We start from the raw sequence: 19,598 nt of genomic DNA on the forward strand, positions 1-19,598 counted from the left end.
TGCTCTCTCTCTCCCCCCGCCCCAACCTTCCTGGTTGAATAAGTAAATAAAATCTTAAAAAAAAAAACAAAAAACAATATATGGAAAGAGAATGAGATTTAAAGTGTCATGACGAGGCCATACGCTTTCTCATTAGTCATCAATATGAAATGAACTCAGTTAATGTAACTGCTCAAAAGTCATAACTCCATTCTCACCGAGTTGGTAGCTCAGAGATTATAAATATGATAGTGTTTTTGAAAACTACAAACTGCCATATAAATCTTAGAGGGAAATAAATCAAAGAAATGGAAAATAAATATCCATACCATATCCTAATATTCACCAGTATGGGTGACTATCACTGTTAAGTTATCTTAAGGAAGCTCAATATTAATGGAAGGAAAATATCACATAATTAAGATTTCTACACTGTATTCTTATACAGTTTGTCCATAAAGGAGCTGCATTTTTTCATCTTCCTCTGATCTGTCAATTTTCTAAGAGCTTAAGAATTCTCAGTAGCAAGATAAAATAGGACAAGAACATTAAGAGAACTGATGAAGGTATAAATGGTATTTTGAACTTCAGGGATTATTACATCATTGGTAATTTATTACACAATGAGCACTATAGAGCTCTACTATATTCTTATCTAAAGCAAAGTAAGAAAAGTGGAAAATTTTTCTTTAACCTTTTTCAAATGTGATTCCATTTTCAGACACTCCTCCTTCTTCTGTTCCAAAGCAATTTCCAGTGTCTTAAGCCGTGAGTCCTTTTTGAGTCCTGAGGAAGCCAGGGAAGAAGCATGCTCTTTCAGATCCAAGAGTGAAGCCTGAAAAAAGTCACACACATGTAGAATAAATACTAACTACAAACAAAGTGGAAATGTAAATGTTAAAATTTATTATCTTGGTGGCTTATAGTTTCTGTTTATTACTATTAGCTAACATTTCCATCTCAAGAACATTCATGAAATACAAAACAATGCCAGCTTTAGCTTTCAAGGTCCTACTAAAGTTGAATTCCCAAGGAATATCAATTGAATTATAATTTAGAGTTCTATCAATACATATCCATTTCCATAAAATAAATGGAAGTAGATCAAGCTTTGTGAATATAAGTAGTCACTAGCAGTAGTAGTCACTACTTATTACCGTAGTAGCTACACTGACTTAAATACAAAATACTTTTCCCTTTTAAAAGGAAAGTTGACTAGAAACTTAAATTTCCACATAATGTCTTAAAGATATTTAAAAGAAAATCTGAGAGTGTCCCTAAAGCTCAGGTATTATTACATGATCACAAGGCATTAGGTATTTTTACTGTTTAGGTCACATTAACAGGATATTCCAAAAGCAAGACCAAAGTATACTAAGTCATCTAATTGGTCAGCAATTACTTTAAGATTTCTCTGCCAATATTGAAATGCATTTTAAGAGCTAGTGTAGGGATACTGGGGTGGCTCAGCAGTTGAGCATCTGCCTTGGGCTCAGGGTATAATCCTGGATCTGAGGATCAAGTCCCACATCGGGCTCTGTGAGGAGCCTGCTTCTCCCTCTGTCTATGTCTCTGCCTCTCTCTGTGTGTCTCTCATGAATAAATAAATAAAATCTTAAAAAAAAAAAAAAAGAGCTAGTGTAAATAAGCTAGCCTCCATTTGCATATTCTTTTCATCTATCACCTTTCTTACCATTAGCACTGTATTTTTCCATTTAAAACTGCTTCACTTATTTTAGGATCTATGAGAATGTCATTAACAAGTAATAAATCAACTCATAACATATTGAAAGAGCTAAAGACTTAGGAAATGAATGATCTACTACATTTCTGCAAAGCTTCCCAAAATACCCCTTAAGGTCTTCTAAAAAAGCCTGCTATTAAGAAAATCTCGTTCAAATACATTTTTATAAGCATTATGTAAACACCAACAACAACATATACATACAATGCACTAAGCAAACCAAATCATTCTATTTTGGTAATCTTAACCTCTTTTTCTGAGAGGTCGCCTTGCAATAAGCTGACTTTTTCTTTCAAGTCTTTAAGATCTTTTTTGTAGTTATCAATTTCCTCTTGCTTCTCTCTCTCATCTCTGTCTCGCTGCTCCTTTAAGCGTTCAATTGTCCGCTCCTGATGAGAGAGCACATCAATATGTAAGAAAATTCCTTTCATACTTATCTCATATGACTAATTCAGCTTTTCACTGATAAAATTTCACACTTTCATGCTCCATTCAAAAGACAGTGGTAGGTTGTTAATAATCTACTTTTCACGGAATTCATCCTTCCTACCACTCTTGCAGTAACAAAGATGTGGCTTTGTTCTTCTGATTCCTCTAGTTTTCTTTTCCTATAATCTCAGATAGAATTGAAAGTCCTTAAAGTATTCTATTGGAAAAATTACATTTATTCCAAGTATCCAGAAACTTTACACACACACACACACAAACACACACACACACACACACACAGCTCTAAGGGCGGTAACAGATATTTCTTTTTTATACGTAATTCACATGTTGCCCACAAGGCAATGGAAAACAATTCACACACCAAAAATGGAGGAGATTTGAGAGATTATGATATGCTGAGTTTAAAGCATAAAAAGGAGAGGGGGAGAGAACCCATTAAAATTTCTGTCAACAGATACTCAGGCAGTCTAAAAGTTTAACCAATTCAGGTACATTTCTGGGTATTATTTCTGACTATATTCAGGGATCAAGCCTTGATCCCTGGCACATAGCCGATAGTATTGTGAGTCCAAGAGGCTTAAGGAACAGTGATCCTGTTCCTTTAAAAAATCCAATTAAAATGCCCCACCAAAATTCCTTAAACTTCCTTTCAAGACATTAACACCTATCCAACTGGGCCACTTATTTAGTTAACCACTCCTAAAAATCAGGTTTGCTCATAAACACAAAATGAAGTAGCAAGGCCAAGAGTAGAAAAATACCAAGTATATTATGTTAATAACTAAACCCCAGGACTATATACTAGGTACCAATATGATACAGTAAAGAAGAACTAATTATATATTGCTTCCTGGTGGTCAATGTCTGATATTCCCATATCCTCAAATTCTAGTTGATGAGATAAATAAAAAGAACTTTTCTTTTCCTTCAGAAGATAGTAAATGAGAACATTTAATCTTTAAAAATTTTAGCCACTGGAGGTGCTTGGGTGGTAGAGTTGGTTAAGTGAGTGACTCTTGGTTTTGGCTCGGTCACAATCTCAGGGTGGTGAGATCGAGCCCTAGGTTGGGCTCCTAGCTCAGTGTCGAGTCCGCTTGAGTTTCTCTCCCCCTTTCCCTCTGCCATCCCTACCCTCTCTCTAAAATAAATCTTTAAAAAAGAAAAGAATAGAAAAGAAAGGAAAAAGGAAAGGAAAGGAGAAATGAAAAACTTTCAGCCACTACCCTCTAGTGTGAAATCCATCTTGCCCAACAACAGATGCTTACAATGACAAAAACAAAATAAAAACAAAATGAATTTTCTATCCTCTTATACTATGTCAGAAATAGTACAGAAAGCTCTTTTCTCTTTTGCCCTAAGAGATTCCTTTTGCCTTTTATATCCAAGTCTCATTGCCAGAGAAAATTTTAGATTAATGAGAAAGCAGAGGAAATCTGTCTAGGAAGAGGCCAAATCACTCACTTTCTCTGCAAGGGCCTCCTCCAAAGTCGTCAAGGCAGTGTCAGTGTTCGTAGTGTCAGCCTGCAAGGATTTGACTCGTTCTTTCAAGCTGCTCATTTGCTTTTCCTTATCTCTAAGTTGCTCTTGAAGATTTTCAATCTGAGTGTGGAGGAAAAAACGAAATTAACAGAAATACATATAATCACAATAAAAATCATTTTTAGTTGGAAACAAGTAGATTAGGGTTGTCTCTGAGTGTGTGTTTCATAGAAATTTAGTGCTAAAGGCTTCATAACTTCATTGCAAAATTTTAAAGCCAGAATTTATAGCAGAACAGAGAAAAGACACACATATAGCTGTGGACATGTGTGCATAAATAAATCTCTAAAAAAATAAGGAAAACAGCTAGAGAGAAAAGACTCAACATATAGAGATGAGATTGAGAGAGGAAAGACATGAGAAATGGGAGTACCTCAATAATGACACTGTAAATCACTTCACAGTGAATTGAGGATTAGAATAACAAGACAGTAAGTAAGAAAGACAAATCAGCTGTATAAAGAAAAATTATTCTTAAATGCTTGTTTAAAATATATTTTTATATCACCTTTTATCTAAGCAGAAATCATTTTTCAATGAAATTCCTTATTGCAGTCATTTCTTCATACACATTTGTATGCATTCATTTACTCAAAGAAGTATTTACTCAATTCTTTATTATATTACCAGGCACTAGCGGTACAAAGAAAAATGAATACACTGATTTTTATTATGTTATAAGATAAGAGAATTTACCGTTATGTAGCTGAATCCAAGCTATGGCTGGCCCCAAGTATGATCTAAAGAGCACAGATTTTATTCTAGACACATGGGAACCATTAGGTATTTAAGCTAAGAAATGGTCTGGTCAGTATTTTAGATAGGTAATTCTGATGGCTGTGGAGAAAAAATTTAAGGGGACTTGCATAGAGACATGGAAAATAATTAGAGCTTATCAATTCAGGTAAGTGATACTGAAGATTAAATGAGCTAAGAGAGATGGAAAAGAGGGGATGGGTTTGAGAAACATTATAAAGATAGCATGTTATCTGGGAGATTCAAAGTACACATAATGAAAAATATTGGGCAAAAAATATGAAGGAACTAGAGAAAGATAGTCTTAATAAATGAAAAGAAAATAAGGCAATTACTGTAGAACTCACAAACTTCATTCACTCACTCAACACATACTTGAGCTCTTGCTATATGTCACAAACTTTCCTAGGTGTTGAGAATATAGAAGTAATCAAAACAGATAAAAATCCCTATCCTCAAAGAGATTACATCCTAATACAGAAGACAATGAATGAATGAAATAAACAGTATGTAGGATGGTAATAAGTTCTATAGAGAAAACTCAAACAGAATAGTCTCCTCTTGAGCTAATACTAAAGCTAACTAGTACATTTTACATGGCTTTCAAAAAGCAACATAAATGTCATCTCCTTTGAAAAGATTTTCTTGCTCCATGAGAACAAAATGCTCTTTGTACTCTTATCACAATACACGTTATATATACATACACACTCTCCATTCCTTCATCTATCTATATGTTTATCACCTTTATTACTATTTATCCAATCTATATACACATTATAACACTAATTCCCTGATCATATTGTAATTCTTTGTTTGATTCATATCTCCACAAGGGGACTGGATCCTGCCCCTCCCTGTTTTCTATCTTCATATCTGGCACACAGTAGGTATATAATAAATATTGCTTCACTAATCAGTAAATGAATAATATAGACGCTTGCACTTTTAAAAACTGTATTTAGGCATACACATAAACTCCTGAAAAGAATTGAACTACAAAAGAAGCCTAGATATTGGCTAACAGACACATGAAAAGATGCTCAATATCACTCATCATCAGAGAAATACAAATCAAAACTACAATAAGATACCACCTCACACTGGTCAGAATGGCTAAAATTAACACAAGAACAACAGATGTTGGTAAGGATGCAGAGAAAGGGAAACTCTCTTGCATTATTGGTGGGAATGCAAATTGATGCAGACACTTTGGAGAAGAGTATGGAAGTTCCTCAAAAAGTTAAAAAAAGAACTACCCTACAACCCAACAACTGCACTAGTAGGTATTTACCCAAAGGATACAAAAATACTGATTCAAAGGGGCACCTGCACCACAATGTTTATAAGTATTATAAGTTTATAAGCATTATAAGTAGCCAAATTATGGAAGAAGCCCAATGTCCATCAACCGATGAATGGATAAAGAAGATGTGGAGGGCAGCCCTGGTGGCTTAGTGGTTTAGCGCCGTCTTCCACCCAGGGCGTGATCCTGGAGACCCGGGATCGAGTCCCATGTCAGGCTCCCTGCATGGAGACTGCTTCTCCCTCTGCCTGTTTCTCTCTCTCTTTCTATACCTAATAAATAAATAATCTTTAAAAAAAAATGTGGTGTGTGTGTGTGTGCACACACACACACACACACACGAGAGGAATATTATTCAGCCATCAAAAAGAATGAAATCTTGCCATTTACAACAACTTGGATGGAATGAGAGGGTACTAAGCTAAGAGAAATAAGTCAGAGAAAGACAAGTACCATATGATTTCACTCATATGTGAAATTTAAGAAACAAAACAGATGGCTATAAGGGAAAGGAAAAAAAGAGACAAACTATAAAAGAGACTCTTAACTATAGAGAACAAACTGATGGTTACCAGGGAGGAGGCAGGTGGGGGGGATGAGCTAAATGGGAAATGGATATTAAGGAGGGCAGTGTGCTGTAAGTGATGAATTACTAAATTCTGCACCTGAAAATAATATTACACTATATGTTAACTAACCAGAATTTAAATAAAAATTTGAAACAAAACAAAAATCAAAACAAAAGAAGCCTAGATACAATGTTCAGATAATTTTCTGCTTTTATCAATTTAGTATAAACTCGTTAAGGACCTGGGAAAGAAACTATAGGGAAAAGAAACATCTTCTCTAGAGTCAATGAGAATTCCACAAGCAGAACAAACAAGCTATGCAAAAAGATCTGGTAAATTCAGAATAAAGTACTGTAAATACTGTGTAAGGCTTAGATTTTTATTTTTTAACAAAGAAATAATCATACAGGTAAAACCACTAAAATGTCTGAAATGGGCTCCAGTCTTTTCCATGCCATTAAAAGTACAAAAGCTACTGTCAGAGAAAAGACCATCTCAGGTAAAAATCACTTGTCTTCCTTTAATCAGACACTACTATTAGAATCTCATATGGATCAATACTTAGGTTAAATTCACAATCACTAAAAAGAATTTTCCCACTTAAAAATCTAATACTCCATATACAAAGAGAATGCAATGCCCTGGTTTACATGTTTAACCAGCTATGCATGTCATCCCAGTTGCTAACATATAAACTTTAATCTTTTCTTTGGTATAATCACACTGCCAATTAGACTTTCTTGTCAAGAAAGGACAGTACAAGAGCCATTATTTAAAATGAAATTTCACAGAATCAACCAAGTTTTACAGCTCACCTGAAATACAAATAGCGCTTACATGCATCATAAAGATAACCACCCTTCTTTCTCCCTCATCATCAGAATTTAAGAAAGAAATTAAGTTAAACTGCTAACAATACCAGTCATATAATTTAAGTGTAGTCACACTATTATAGGAATCCACTATTCTTTGCTGGCCAAAACTTTTCACAATATACTCAGGTACAAAAGCTACTAAACTTGGTAAAATCCTCATTAACTACTTTTCCCTAAGCTATGTTCTGTTTCAATTACCCAGGTGTCTAAACAGAGTGTTGAGTTGGAGGGGAGGAAAAGGATGCCTATTCACTTCTAAAGAGGAGGAATAAACATTCCATAAAGAAAAGAACTGATGAAATGAAAGACAGTGGACGGTAAAACTGTCTCCTTTGGGCAAGTTTCCATCAGCAAGGAAGACCTGAAATAGACACAGTTATGTACAAACTAGCTGGGTAAGCACAGAATAAACCCAAAGATGCTGTGTGGGGGTATGTGGGAGAAGGTGTATATACAAAACTACTTCTCTTTTAGTTTGTTTACCTAGCAACATGATGGATAACATGAACCCTACTGAAAGCTGCTGTTTTTTGTTTCTTTTTCTTTTTTTTTGAAAGCTGCTGTTATACATCTTCACTTTGGTTGAGATTCAAAATCATGTTCTCACCTGATGTTGAAGATGTAAAAGCTGATCACCCAGGTGGTGTCATATCATGGCATTTCAGTATTAATTATGCAATTTCTTTCTTTTTTTTTTTTATTTTTTTAAGATTTTACTGGGACGCCTGGGTGGTTCAGTAGTTAAGCATCTGCCTTTGGCTCAGGGCGTGATCCCGGGGTCCTGGTATCAAGTCCTGCATCAGGCTCCCTACAAAGAGTCTGCTTCTCCCTCTGCCTGTGTTTCTGCCCTGCTCCGCCTCTCTCATTCTCTCCCCCTTTGTGTGTCTCTCATGAATAAATAAAATCTTTCAAAAAAAAAAAAAGAAAAATACTCCGTTAAATATACTCAGACTACCTGCAAAAAACAGAAACAAACACAAAAACAAAACCACCTCTCCATTTTGTAGGAATAAAAACCACAGAATCCGTAAAATAACAATGTAACAATAACAAAAAATAATAATAATGGTGGTGATGGTGAGAAGGTGGTGGTGGTGATAATAGGTAATAACTAACACTTAAAAAGAACAGTTTTCTTTTTAAGTCAGGCATTGTTGTAAAAACTTTAAACATAACAACTATTTAAGTATCACCAGAAGACTATGAGATAATTACTAGGCAATCTACCTCTAGAATCCTACTCTTCTTTTTTTTAGGATTTTATTTTATTTATGTATTTATTCATTCATTCATTCATTAGAGACAGAGAGAGAGAGAAAGGCAGAGATATAGACAGAGGGAGAAGTAGGCTCCACACAGGGAGCCTGACGTAGGACTTGATCCCAGGTCTCCAGGACCAGGCCCTGGGCTGAAGGCAGCACTAAACCGCTGAGCCACCCAGGCTGCCCTAGAATCCTACTCTTAATAACTATGCTATAAATAAGTTCTGTGATGAAAAACAAACAAACAGGAAAAAGAGTCATATAAATGACTCAAGCATCTTTACATTAACCATCCCTTATTTTTAAATAGTGTTCGCTAATAAACATAGTACATTATTACTATGGTCACTTATATTAACATGTTATCCTCTACTGAAGGAATGAAGGGTAGAGGAGGCAGCAAACCACTGCAAATGCAAAAGTACATCTGCCACGGAACATATGTCCAAACTCAATACACTCAAGCTAGTGGGCAAAGCCAAACACACTTGATGTTCAGGATTTCAGTATCATGAACGTAATTAAAACAGTCTGTGTAGCCTGACTTCCAAGGCCTAAAAAGCAGCTAGCATGGACTAGAACACACTTGACAATGAAACTGTTAAAAAGATTTTCTTTCTCTTACTGTTTTTAATCATATTGAAAATTAGTGACTGGTGCAGAAAATGACATATTTTATATTCTTATGGGCTTTTTCCCTACTTTCCAGAAACCCTGATACAGAAAGAGATCATGACGTACCTACTAGCATATATTCAATATTTGCATGAGTATAATTTTATAGAGATCAAAGGAATTGGTGTTCATTCTCTATGTCTATATCCGTGATGATAAATAGGAGGGGAATCAATCAGGTTTACACATATAGTTTATTATCAGAGAAAAGAACTAATTAAGAATTCACAATTTTTTAAAAGGACTACTTACAGAAAGATGACATTTCCTTCTCTAATCATAGTATAGTTATGTTAACTGGGTTGTAAAAAAAAAAAAGCAGAAATAACATAATTATTATATGAAGCCTTTTTCTCCTCAATTTTTATTTTACAAAGAGAGAGAAAATGTATAAAACAAGAGGAAGACTAAGGCCAAATGCATGCTACATGTGAATTTATCAAAGCTGCATACCAATTCCACAATGGCACAGATTTCTTGACATCTTTTGTTTTGGTTTTATCAGGCTTGCCAGTTGTCAGGAACTATCATGTTTCAACATGGGTGATTTATTCTTAGTCAAGAGGAACTGATTACTCCGTTATTGAGGTTCTAATCACTGAGTAAAGGTAAAAGAGACTTCCTCTAGGATACAGTTCTAAGGACAAGGAATCCCAAAACACTTCTTGCAATCACCTAGCTACTTTAAACATCATTTCAAGAAAATGTTTAATGCTGTCTCCACAGTTGTTCTAAGTCATCAGCATCAACTTACTGTGTGAAGCAAGTTACTCTGGCTCTGACCATTGCCTACTTTGTTAATGGTACCTTCCAGTATCAATTATGTCTGCCTGAACTATCATAATATCAAGAGAAAAAAGGAATCTACAATAATTAATAAAATATAAAAAGAAAAAAATCACTAAGTACCTAATTTCTAGGCAAATGTTTATCTACTACCCTATGCTCTGGCAAAAAGTATCAAGTAGGCACAACTATAATTTACCAAAATAAGCTTTTCCATTTATATTGGCTTTTAGATGTTACTTGTCCAATCATGTGGTTCCAGGGATTAGAAGACAAGAACGACAAAATCATAAGAAACCCTAAGCAATGTTTTAAACTGTTTAAAATGTTTAAGTTGTGAAAGGCTTCCATATCTATATTGGCAATTACTATTTATGGTCTTTAATAAGCCCAGCAAAGATTCTGGTGGATATAACCAATTATTTCTTTGGTTGAGTTTCCTGCTCAACTGTGCTACTCTCTCATCATGTAAGTTATGGAACAGATTACTGTAATGAAAAAATAGCTGGCTATGTCACCTTGGGCAAGTTACTTGATCGAATTACTTTACTATAAAACGACACTAACATTCCTTTTAATTCTAAAATACAACTGTATTCTTGGGGGGGGGCTGAAAACATTTAAAAAGTAATAAATTTCATCAGAGTACCACTATATTTTATCTTAAAAACTGTTCAGTTTGGGACAGCCCAGATGGCTCAGCAGTTTAGTGCCGCCTTCAGCCCAGGGACTGATCCTGGAGACTTGGGATCAAGTCCCATGTCGGGCTCCCTGCATGGAGCCTGCTTCTGCTTCTCCCTCTGGCTGTGTCTGTCTGTCTCTCTCTCTCTCTCTCTCTCTCTCTCTCATGAATAAGAAAATCTTTAAAAAGCAAAACACTGTTCAGTTTGAACTATACAAAAAGTGTAGGTATGACCTTTAGGAAAAGACACTAAGAGTCCACTGCTCCTGACATTTTATTAATTGCTGAGAGGGAAAGTTAAGTTTCTTGATACATTTGCTTATGTAACAGATAATGGAACTAGGGACCTCTTGAGTTAAAATAACTGGATAATGTGAAGCAAAATCTGAGGAGACCAAAGGTCACTGCTAGTGAAGCTCTGCTTGGTAAACAATTCTATAAATGTCTCAAATACTTTTTTTACCTGGCAGGCATACATAAAAATTTGCCTGAGCTTCTGGTGCTAAAAACCAAACAAAGAAGATCTATAAATGCACGATGACAGGCAATCCTTCTGAGGCAGTGATACTGGTGACATTGCACTTAGGAACTCAACTCACGTCATCTGTATAAACGATATCCCTTTACAAAACACTGCACAATAAAAATGGCTATCTAGATAGAACAGTCTTACATCTAATGGTTCAGTACATCTTAGTGATGAAAGAACCTAGTATTTTTAAATAACAAATTAAAGCAGACATACTAGGCTTAGTTTTGAAGAAAAAAGCAATCGTGATTTTTGTTATTAACAATAACAAAGCCGAGAAAAATCAAAGACAAAACATCAGGTGGCTAGCTAAGTTACACCTGTTCTACCCACTGAATGGAATATTATGCAACCATTACAACCCATATACTTAAGGATTAATTGGGGATATGGAAACCTATTTATGGTATACTATAACATGAAAAAGAAGTTATCAAAAAGTATGTATAATATTATCCCAATTTGAAGGAAGGAAAAGTTTATTTTTACATAGTTTTCCTTGTCATAGGGTTCTCATCTTTTTCAAATATTTAGAATAGACATACATCACTTTGATAATAATGACAAAAGCAATAATTTTCTAAATGCTATCCAAAAAAGACATCTTAGGATTTGTGATAAGTAATTCGATTAGGATTATGACAAGAGGAGTTTTCTTATCATAAGTACTTATCAGCATGGGCAATCTCTAGGGATTTCTGCAGGACGTGTAAGCAACTCTTCATTTAACCTACACCTTCCTAGGTTCATACTGTGTGACCAAACAAATCAAGCTTTGGGTGGTTTCTGCAAAGCTAAAACAAGACTGGGAGACCACTAAAAAGTTCAAAGAAACTCAGATTTCCAAAAACCACTGGAAATATCAGGTCTGAAGGGAATACTAATGAGATGCTTCACATATTTTCAGTTTAAATTCAAGGTCATCTCATTGAACTTTTATGTTAGCCAAGCCAATTTTTATGGCCTGAAGTAAGCTAACTTGTACTAATACTCAACCCTAGTGTGTGAAGGATGGGTTTTCCAAGAAGCAGACCTTGAGACAGATTTCACTATGCAAGAAGTTTATTAAAGGGTGCTCTTTGGATCACTACCAGTGGAAAGGAAGGGGGTTGGGGGACAACAGGATTGTGCAGGGGGAGAAATTCAGCTGCCACAAAGTTCCAAAGGATTCAGACAACTCCTGAGGAGCTCTGAATCTGGGATGATCTTTCAGAGTTGTCTCAAGTCAGGACAATAGATTCAATTCCTTGTAGCCTACAGAGATCAACCACTGGGACTTCTATGCCCTTATGCAAGGGAAGTCTCTAGCCAAGGCAACCTCCACAGGGGCTAACAACTAAGGACTATGTCAACAGCACTTCCAGCACCTTGGCAATTACATCCTCAACCCTCAGGGGGCCTGGGGCACTCATCACAGTATCCATCATACCCAGCAGCTATACTCTTTCTAGTTAAATTACGGTTAACATGAAATTGTTTGTATTTGAACAACTGATCTTGTATTTGAACCACACACATAATTTTTTTTTTTTTTCACACACACATAATTTTATGTTACGAAACACAGAAGCCTTTCTTCCAAGCTTGTTTGTTTCACAAATGGTGGACATTTTTAATCAGGAGTCCATGGATGGCAGGGATGTATGATATCCCAGTCCACATAAATGAGCTATATACATTTTTATATGGAAAGAGCCCACAGCTTTCATCAGATTGTCAAAAAGGTAGGGGGAGTTAAAAATCATTCATCAGTGGCATTCTTTTCAAATATCCAGAATACTGTTTAAAATGAACAGCCATCTAAAAAAAAAAATAAAATAAAATGAACAGCCATCTTACTTAAAATTGTTCACTTAGATACTTTATTAAAAATACTGTGTTACCAAATTTGCTAAGTCTAAAATAAGAGTCTGGCCTGAGAGAGATGTAGGGAGAATGGATCCAAACAACAGTTCCTTGTCTATATACAATGGAAATCTAAATCAAATTTAGTAAATTTTCCTTGGTAGATTTGGATAAATTTTCTAATCCAAAAAAATTCCTCTAGGAAAAACAGGGGTAGGAGAAAAAAGCAAGCAAGTCTGACAATTATAGGAAGATAAAGTAGATAAAGAACAAAATACATGTATGATACTTGAAGCTATTTTCTGGTTAGGGTGCACATACTGGTGCAGAAAGAAAAAACAGCATGAAAAGTTATTCCATCGAAGTCTGATTTAATAGCTTCTTCAGGTAGTTAATTATTTCAACTTCTTAATCAGAGTTGACAGGTAACTGGGCATATATCCAAATGGCTATTCCCACAGGTGAGAATGCAATGCAAGTTAATTCATGTCAAATTAAAAGCAGTTTCTAAGCAAAAGAAAATACTATGCTTCAAAACTTTGATCCAGTATTTTTTTAAATCCTTTGTCCCTTTCTAGATACTTATCTATGTATTTACTACTCTAACAAGTTCCTGCTACAAGAAACCCCTAAGAACAACCTTTATCACAATAGGGATCTGACCCTTCCTATTTGCTTGCTAAGTACCATTTTCAAGTTTAAAATATGTGCTCAGTCAAAATAGAAATCAGGGCACTATGAACTAGAGCTTGCAAAACTATATGGCATTATATGGCACTCTATCAACAGAAAATGGACCCAGATAAACATAAATTCTCAAGCTATTCACTAATTACTCAGAGTTAAAAATCCAAGGAAATGATGTTTTAATAAGGGTCAAAATTATTTCTGTGTTGTACAAAGCATTACAATATAAGCCTCTGAATGGTTCTTATTTATATTATACCTTAGCACTTAAAAATAAGGCATTTATCCAAAGGCTATGTTCTCTCAGGTCCATTCCTATTGCCAACATGATAATGTTGACAGAACAAGTTTCCACATTTCTCCAAATGAAAACTGCAAGGCTATGTAAAAACACCCATCCCTATCCCAGGAATGCAAGGTTGGTTCAACATACAAAAATGAATCAATATAATGTACCATATTAATAAAGAACGAAACCACACAATCATCTCAATAAATCTAGAAAAACCATCTGACAAAGTACAACACTTTTTCATGATAAAAACACGATTAAAAAAAAAAAACACTCGATAAACTAGGAATAAAAGGGAACTTCCTCAACCTAATAAAGGACTTCTATGAAAAATCTACACTGAACATCCTACTTAATGGTGAAAGCCTTTTTCCTAAGATAAAGAACAAAACAATGGGGCACCTGGCTGGCTCAGCCAACAGAGTATGTAACTCTTAATCTCAAAGTTGTGAGTTCAAGCCCCACGTTGGGTGCAGAGATCTCTCACAAAAATAATAAAATAAATAAAAATAAAAGATAAGGATACAGGCTTTCCCTAGGTCTATTCACCATTGTCCTAGACATTTGGGAATAGCAATTAAGGAAGAAAAAATAATAAAAGACAGCCACATTGAAAAAGAAATATAAATATCTCTTTGCAGATGGCATAATCTTATATACAGAAATTATTTAAAAATCTACTCAAACACTATTAGAGCTAATAAGTTTATTAGCAAAGTTGCAAAACACAAAACCAATATACAAAAATCAGTTGTATATCTGTATACTAAAAATTAATCTGATAATGAAGAAAACAATTTCATTTATAATAGCATCAAAAAGAATAAAATATTCAGGAATAAATGTAAAGAAGTTCAAGACTTACAGATTGAAAACTACAAAACACTGAAAAAGGGAATTAACAACAGAAATGGATACACTGATCTCAAAATTCATATAGAATTACAAGAGACCCCCAAAAGCTAAAACAATCTTAAAAAGGAACACAGAGGATACACAATTCCCAATACACAAACCTACAAAAATCTACAGTAATCAAGACAGGGTGGGATGACACATAGAGAGGCATATACATTGATGGAACAGAATTAGGAGTTCAGAATGAACACAGGTGTCTATAACCAATGGAGTTTTAGCAAGGGTCCCAAGACCATTCAATGAGAAAAGATTTGTCTTTCAACAAATGGTGCTAGGACAACTGGATACCCACATACAAAATATCAAAGTTGGACTCCTACCTCACACCAAAAATTAACTTGGCATTGAGTAAAGATCTAAACATAAAATCTAAAGCTACAAAACTCATAGAAGAAAATGTAGGAGGAAATCTTTGTGATCTTCAATTAAGCAATGGTTTATTTGCTACAACACCAAAAGCAGAAGAAACCAAGAAAAAAAAGATAAAGTGGCCTTCATCAAAATTTAAATCTCTTGCGTGTGTACCAAAGGATGCTATCAAGAAAGTGAAAAGATAACCAGAGACTAGGAGAAATATCTGCAAATCTGTTATGAGTGGAATCTTCAATATATAAAGACTTTCCAGAACTCAATCATAAGAAAACAAATAATTGAAAAGTAAACAAAAAAATATGAAGAGGTATTTCTCTAAAGAAGATATACAAATGGCCAAGTATATGAAAAGATGTTCAACATCATTAGTCATGGAAATTCAAATGAAAACAACGAAAAGATACTACTGCATACCCATTAGAATGACTATTTTAAAAAGAAAAATACCACATGTTGATAGGAATCCAAAATCATAGAGCTGCTTTAGAAATAGTTTGGCAGTTTCTCAAAAAGTTAAACATGAAGTTAACATCAATTCCATTCTTAGATATATACACAAGAGGATGAAAACATACAAGTTCATACAAAAACTTGTACATCATTATTCATAGTAGGCAAAAACTGTAAACAACCCAAATGTCCATAAACTGATGAATGGATACACAAAATATGCTATATTCATCCTAATGGAATATTATTCGGACATAAAAAGGAATGAAGTACTGATACTTGAGTGAAGTATTACAACATGATGGACCTTGAAAACACTTCAAAAAACCAGACACAAAAAGCTGCATGTGATATGATTGTCCAGAACAGGCAAATCCATAGAGATAAAAAATAGATTAGAAGTTGCCAGAGGATAAGGAGTTATGACTGCTGACAGGTTCTTAAAAATGTTCTGTAATTGAATAGTGGTGATGGTTGCACAAATGTGTACACATACACAAAACAATGAATTCTACAGCTTAAAATGTTAAATTCTATGATATATGGCTTATAGCTCAATTAGGAAAAAAAATCTAATCAACCCCTAGTGCTAGCTTAAATGTCAAAGTTCCATAATATCCATCAATGAAGTGTGAAAGTACTCTAAGCCTAAGATTTATCCTGTTTTATTCCCCAAATTAACACAAAACAATTTAGCCATATTTCTCTGTTATTTAAGGACTTAAAATTCTTTTGATAAAAAAAAAATTCTTTTGAATCTATGCAATACTCAGTCCAATTATCTTCCAGATGGCAATCTCTTCCACTTAGAGCACCAATATGCAAAGTTTTCATCTAGACAAGTGTGCTTCTCACCTAAGGTGAATCTCTCTCAAGTAAATACGTAGCTACGTTAACTCACCTTCTGTTGTTAGGCCATCCTTTGTATCCCTTCTTTACACCTTATTCCCTTGTACTTTTTTTAAAAATATTTTTATACCCTGTGGTAATTCCTGAAGTGGGTAAAACAATTTTAGACTGTTTGGAATTCCTTCTGATTTGAGGTGACTTCTGTTGGGAACAGTGGATGACAGCAGAAGCTCTATGAATAACAGATTAAAACGCTGAGTAACAGAGAAATAGAAAAATCCCTCTTCCATTCTGATTAATAAGGCCGCAACATCATAAGAAAACAAAAAAGGGACTAAAAGCTTTATCACCTATCACACACACAAAAAAAAGGGACTAAGAGCTTTATCACCTATCACACACAAAAAAATCCTAACTTCATATTCTCAACCCCTTATTCAACATTTTTACTGAATTGGAGCAGATATTTTCCAAAGATGGCCACAATAATACCCCCCACGTACAGATTCTTGTGCAATGTGACTTTGCCATGCCTCCATTAAGAAGTGAAGTCTATTTCTTGACCCCCCGAATCAAGGTAAGTCCTATGACTATGACAAAGAGAGTACAAAGGAATAAAAAGGAACCTTCTGCCACTTCCAAACCCACTCATAGCATAACCCATAAACAGTCAGACAGCTTCTGCTTCTAACATCTATGACTGTGGAGTCAGGTGCCACATAAGAAGTGTGACAACTCTCATCATGCTATGGGATACCCAGGACATATGCAAGAAGCCCTGAGGCAAAAAAACACCATGTAGCCATTTGCCAGAGGCCAACGAGTACCTAGACAGAATGTAGGCAAATGAAAAAGCCAGCTTGGCAGTGGATCATCCAACTGCTGACACCCCCAGCTGTCACCAAACAAAGCAAGGACAAACTACCCAGGAGAGCCCTCCCTGAATTCATGACTCACAAATAAATGAGCATTCAAAAATGGTTTTTTAAGCTTCTAAGCTTTAGAAATACTTCATTATGCAGCAAATAGGATTTTCTCCAACTACTATTAAGCAGTGCTATTGTTGCTTTAATCACTTATATCTGAAGTTTATTGTTTTTAGATGATCAGAATGTAGGGATGAGGGGTTTTACAGTTTTTATTTTTTTGGAGAGAACTGTTTTGGAAGTAGAAGGGATGGTGAACAGAAATACATCATAATTAAAACAATTTATAATGAGGTAAACTTTTCCTAGGGAATAACTGATGAGTTATTACACTCATTACAAAATGTCACTTGTATAAGACCAACATTATTAACAAACTGGAAGTTAAATCAGACTTTCCAAGTTCAGATATCAACCTCCTTAAGGTTTACTTGAAAAAGCGAGGGTGGGGGAAATGAGACGGAGGAAGGTTATATGAAGCAAAGTAAATTCATATGGTGTATATTCCCCAACAAAAATACCATCATCAGATTTCATCTACTATCCATTCTGCCTTTTGATAAAATATTTCAAGAATTTAGCTGTACATGTTCTCCATAAACAAAGAAAATTCTTTAATAATAAATTTATTTTTTATTGGTGTTCAATTTGCCAACATACAGAATAACACCCAGTGCTCATCCCGTCAAGTGCCCCCCTCAGTGCCCGTCACCCATTCACCCCCACCCCCCGCCCTCCTCCCCTTCCACCACCCCTAGTTCGTTTCCCAGAGTTAGGAGTCTTTATGTTCTGTCTCCCTTTCTGATATTTCCTACCCATTTCTTCTCCCTTCCCTTCTATTCCCTTTCACTATTATTTATATTCCCCAAATGAATGAGAACATATAATGTTTGTCCTTCTCCAATTGACTTATTTCACTCAGCATAATACCCTCCAGTTTAAACAAAAAATTTTAATTAAACTGTGTTCTATTAGAAAAAGAAGTTAAAAAAATGAAAAAAGAAAATTCTAATGTCTAAGTATATTAAGTTTTCAACTTAATGTTCGATTAGACTGACTTGGTCATCTCTAGCTTCATTAACAGCTGGGCTGTGACTTTAAAACAGTAACATTTAGAAAACATTGCAATGAATCCTTATTAAAAATAAAATATGACAATTTTTTAAAATACTAATTTAAAATACTAAATACTGTTTTTTAGTGATAAAACATATATTCTTCTATTTTATGATATTGGAAAAGTGAAGAAAGTAGCACTACCTTAGCCTAGACTCCAGAGAAAACAAATAGAACATATTAAAAAAACCTATTCTTTGACTTCCTACCCAAAACAAAGTAACAGAGGTGACTTAAAGAGCCAATCTAGGACCAAACAAACAAACCAACTGCAACCTTCTAATTCTATATATCAATCAACTTTCTGCTACTGTTAAATCTAAACTCTAAATACCCAAGCCTAGGAAACTGGAGAAGTAAGCAAGGGGAAACCAACAGAAGTTACAGAAGCATAGAAGGGAATGATGGTAACATCTGTGTCACCAAATTAAACTCCAAGCTACATTATCATTTATAATCAATCAAGCAAGAAGCTGTACAATTTTAACACAGATTTTTGATGCAGCTCAGATTCAAATGCTCAATTACATTTTCCAGGTCAGTGATTTATTATAAAGATAAGAAATTTACTGTAACACAAAACTACTTAAAACCATAGGGGAGAACCCTCGGAAGGAGAAGACCAATGCTAATCCCATTGTACAGCATGCTTGGCCATCTGCTATTGTCCCATTTTGTTTTCTGAGCACAGCGTTATCTTAATACCCCACTGTAGGTAAATTTCTAGTTTTTGACAGAAAATCCTTAGGGCCAGAGAAAAGAAAAGCTGAATTCTCTTATTAATTTCCTAAATAAACTAAACAGAAAATAAAGATGAGAGTATTCACTGAAAACTTTCTCGTTATGTAAGAACTGGAAATAATTTTCCCAGAGACCAGGTAATAAGAGAGTTCACAATAAGAAAGAAAAGACAGTTGTGGGCAGGGGTCTGCCAGAAATTTTTAAGAATTCCTGTTACAAAATGTTTAAAAAGCAAAGGCAGAATTCCAAG

General features: G+C 34.8%; 1 protein-coding gene across 11 annotated transcripts in view; it reads right to left on the bottom strand.

Annotated features, from left to right (window-relative positions):
- Positions 1 to 19,598, bottom strand: part of ERC1 (ELKS/RAB6-interacting/CAST family member 1) — a 549,485-nt gene that overhangs the window by 365,544 nt on the left and 164,343 nt on the right. For all 11 annotated transcript variants that reach the window (XM_041736575.1, XM_041736573.1, XM_041736571.1 and 8 more), the window contains 3 exons: positions 3,635 to 3,772; positions 1,972 to 2,112; positions 674 to 814 (listed from right to left, as the gene is read on the bottom strand). In XM_041736575.1, coding sequence (XP_041592509.1) covers positions 674 to 814; positions 1,972 to 2,112; positions 3,635 to 3,772 — 420 coding nt within the window. The remainder of the gene's footprint in view (positions 1 to 673; positions 815 to 1,971; positions 2,113 to 3,634; positions 3,773 to 19,598) is intronic.

Source organism: Vulpes lagopus, chromosome 21 (assembly GCF_018345385.1).
Source record: "Vulpes lagopus strain Blue_001 chromosome 21, ASM1834538v1, whole genome shotgun sequence".
NCBI classification, from domain to species: domain Eukaryota; kingdom Metazoa; phylum Chordata; class Mammalia; order Carnivora; family Canidae; genus Vulpes; species Vulpes lagopus.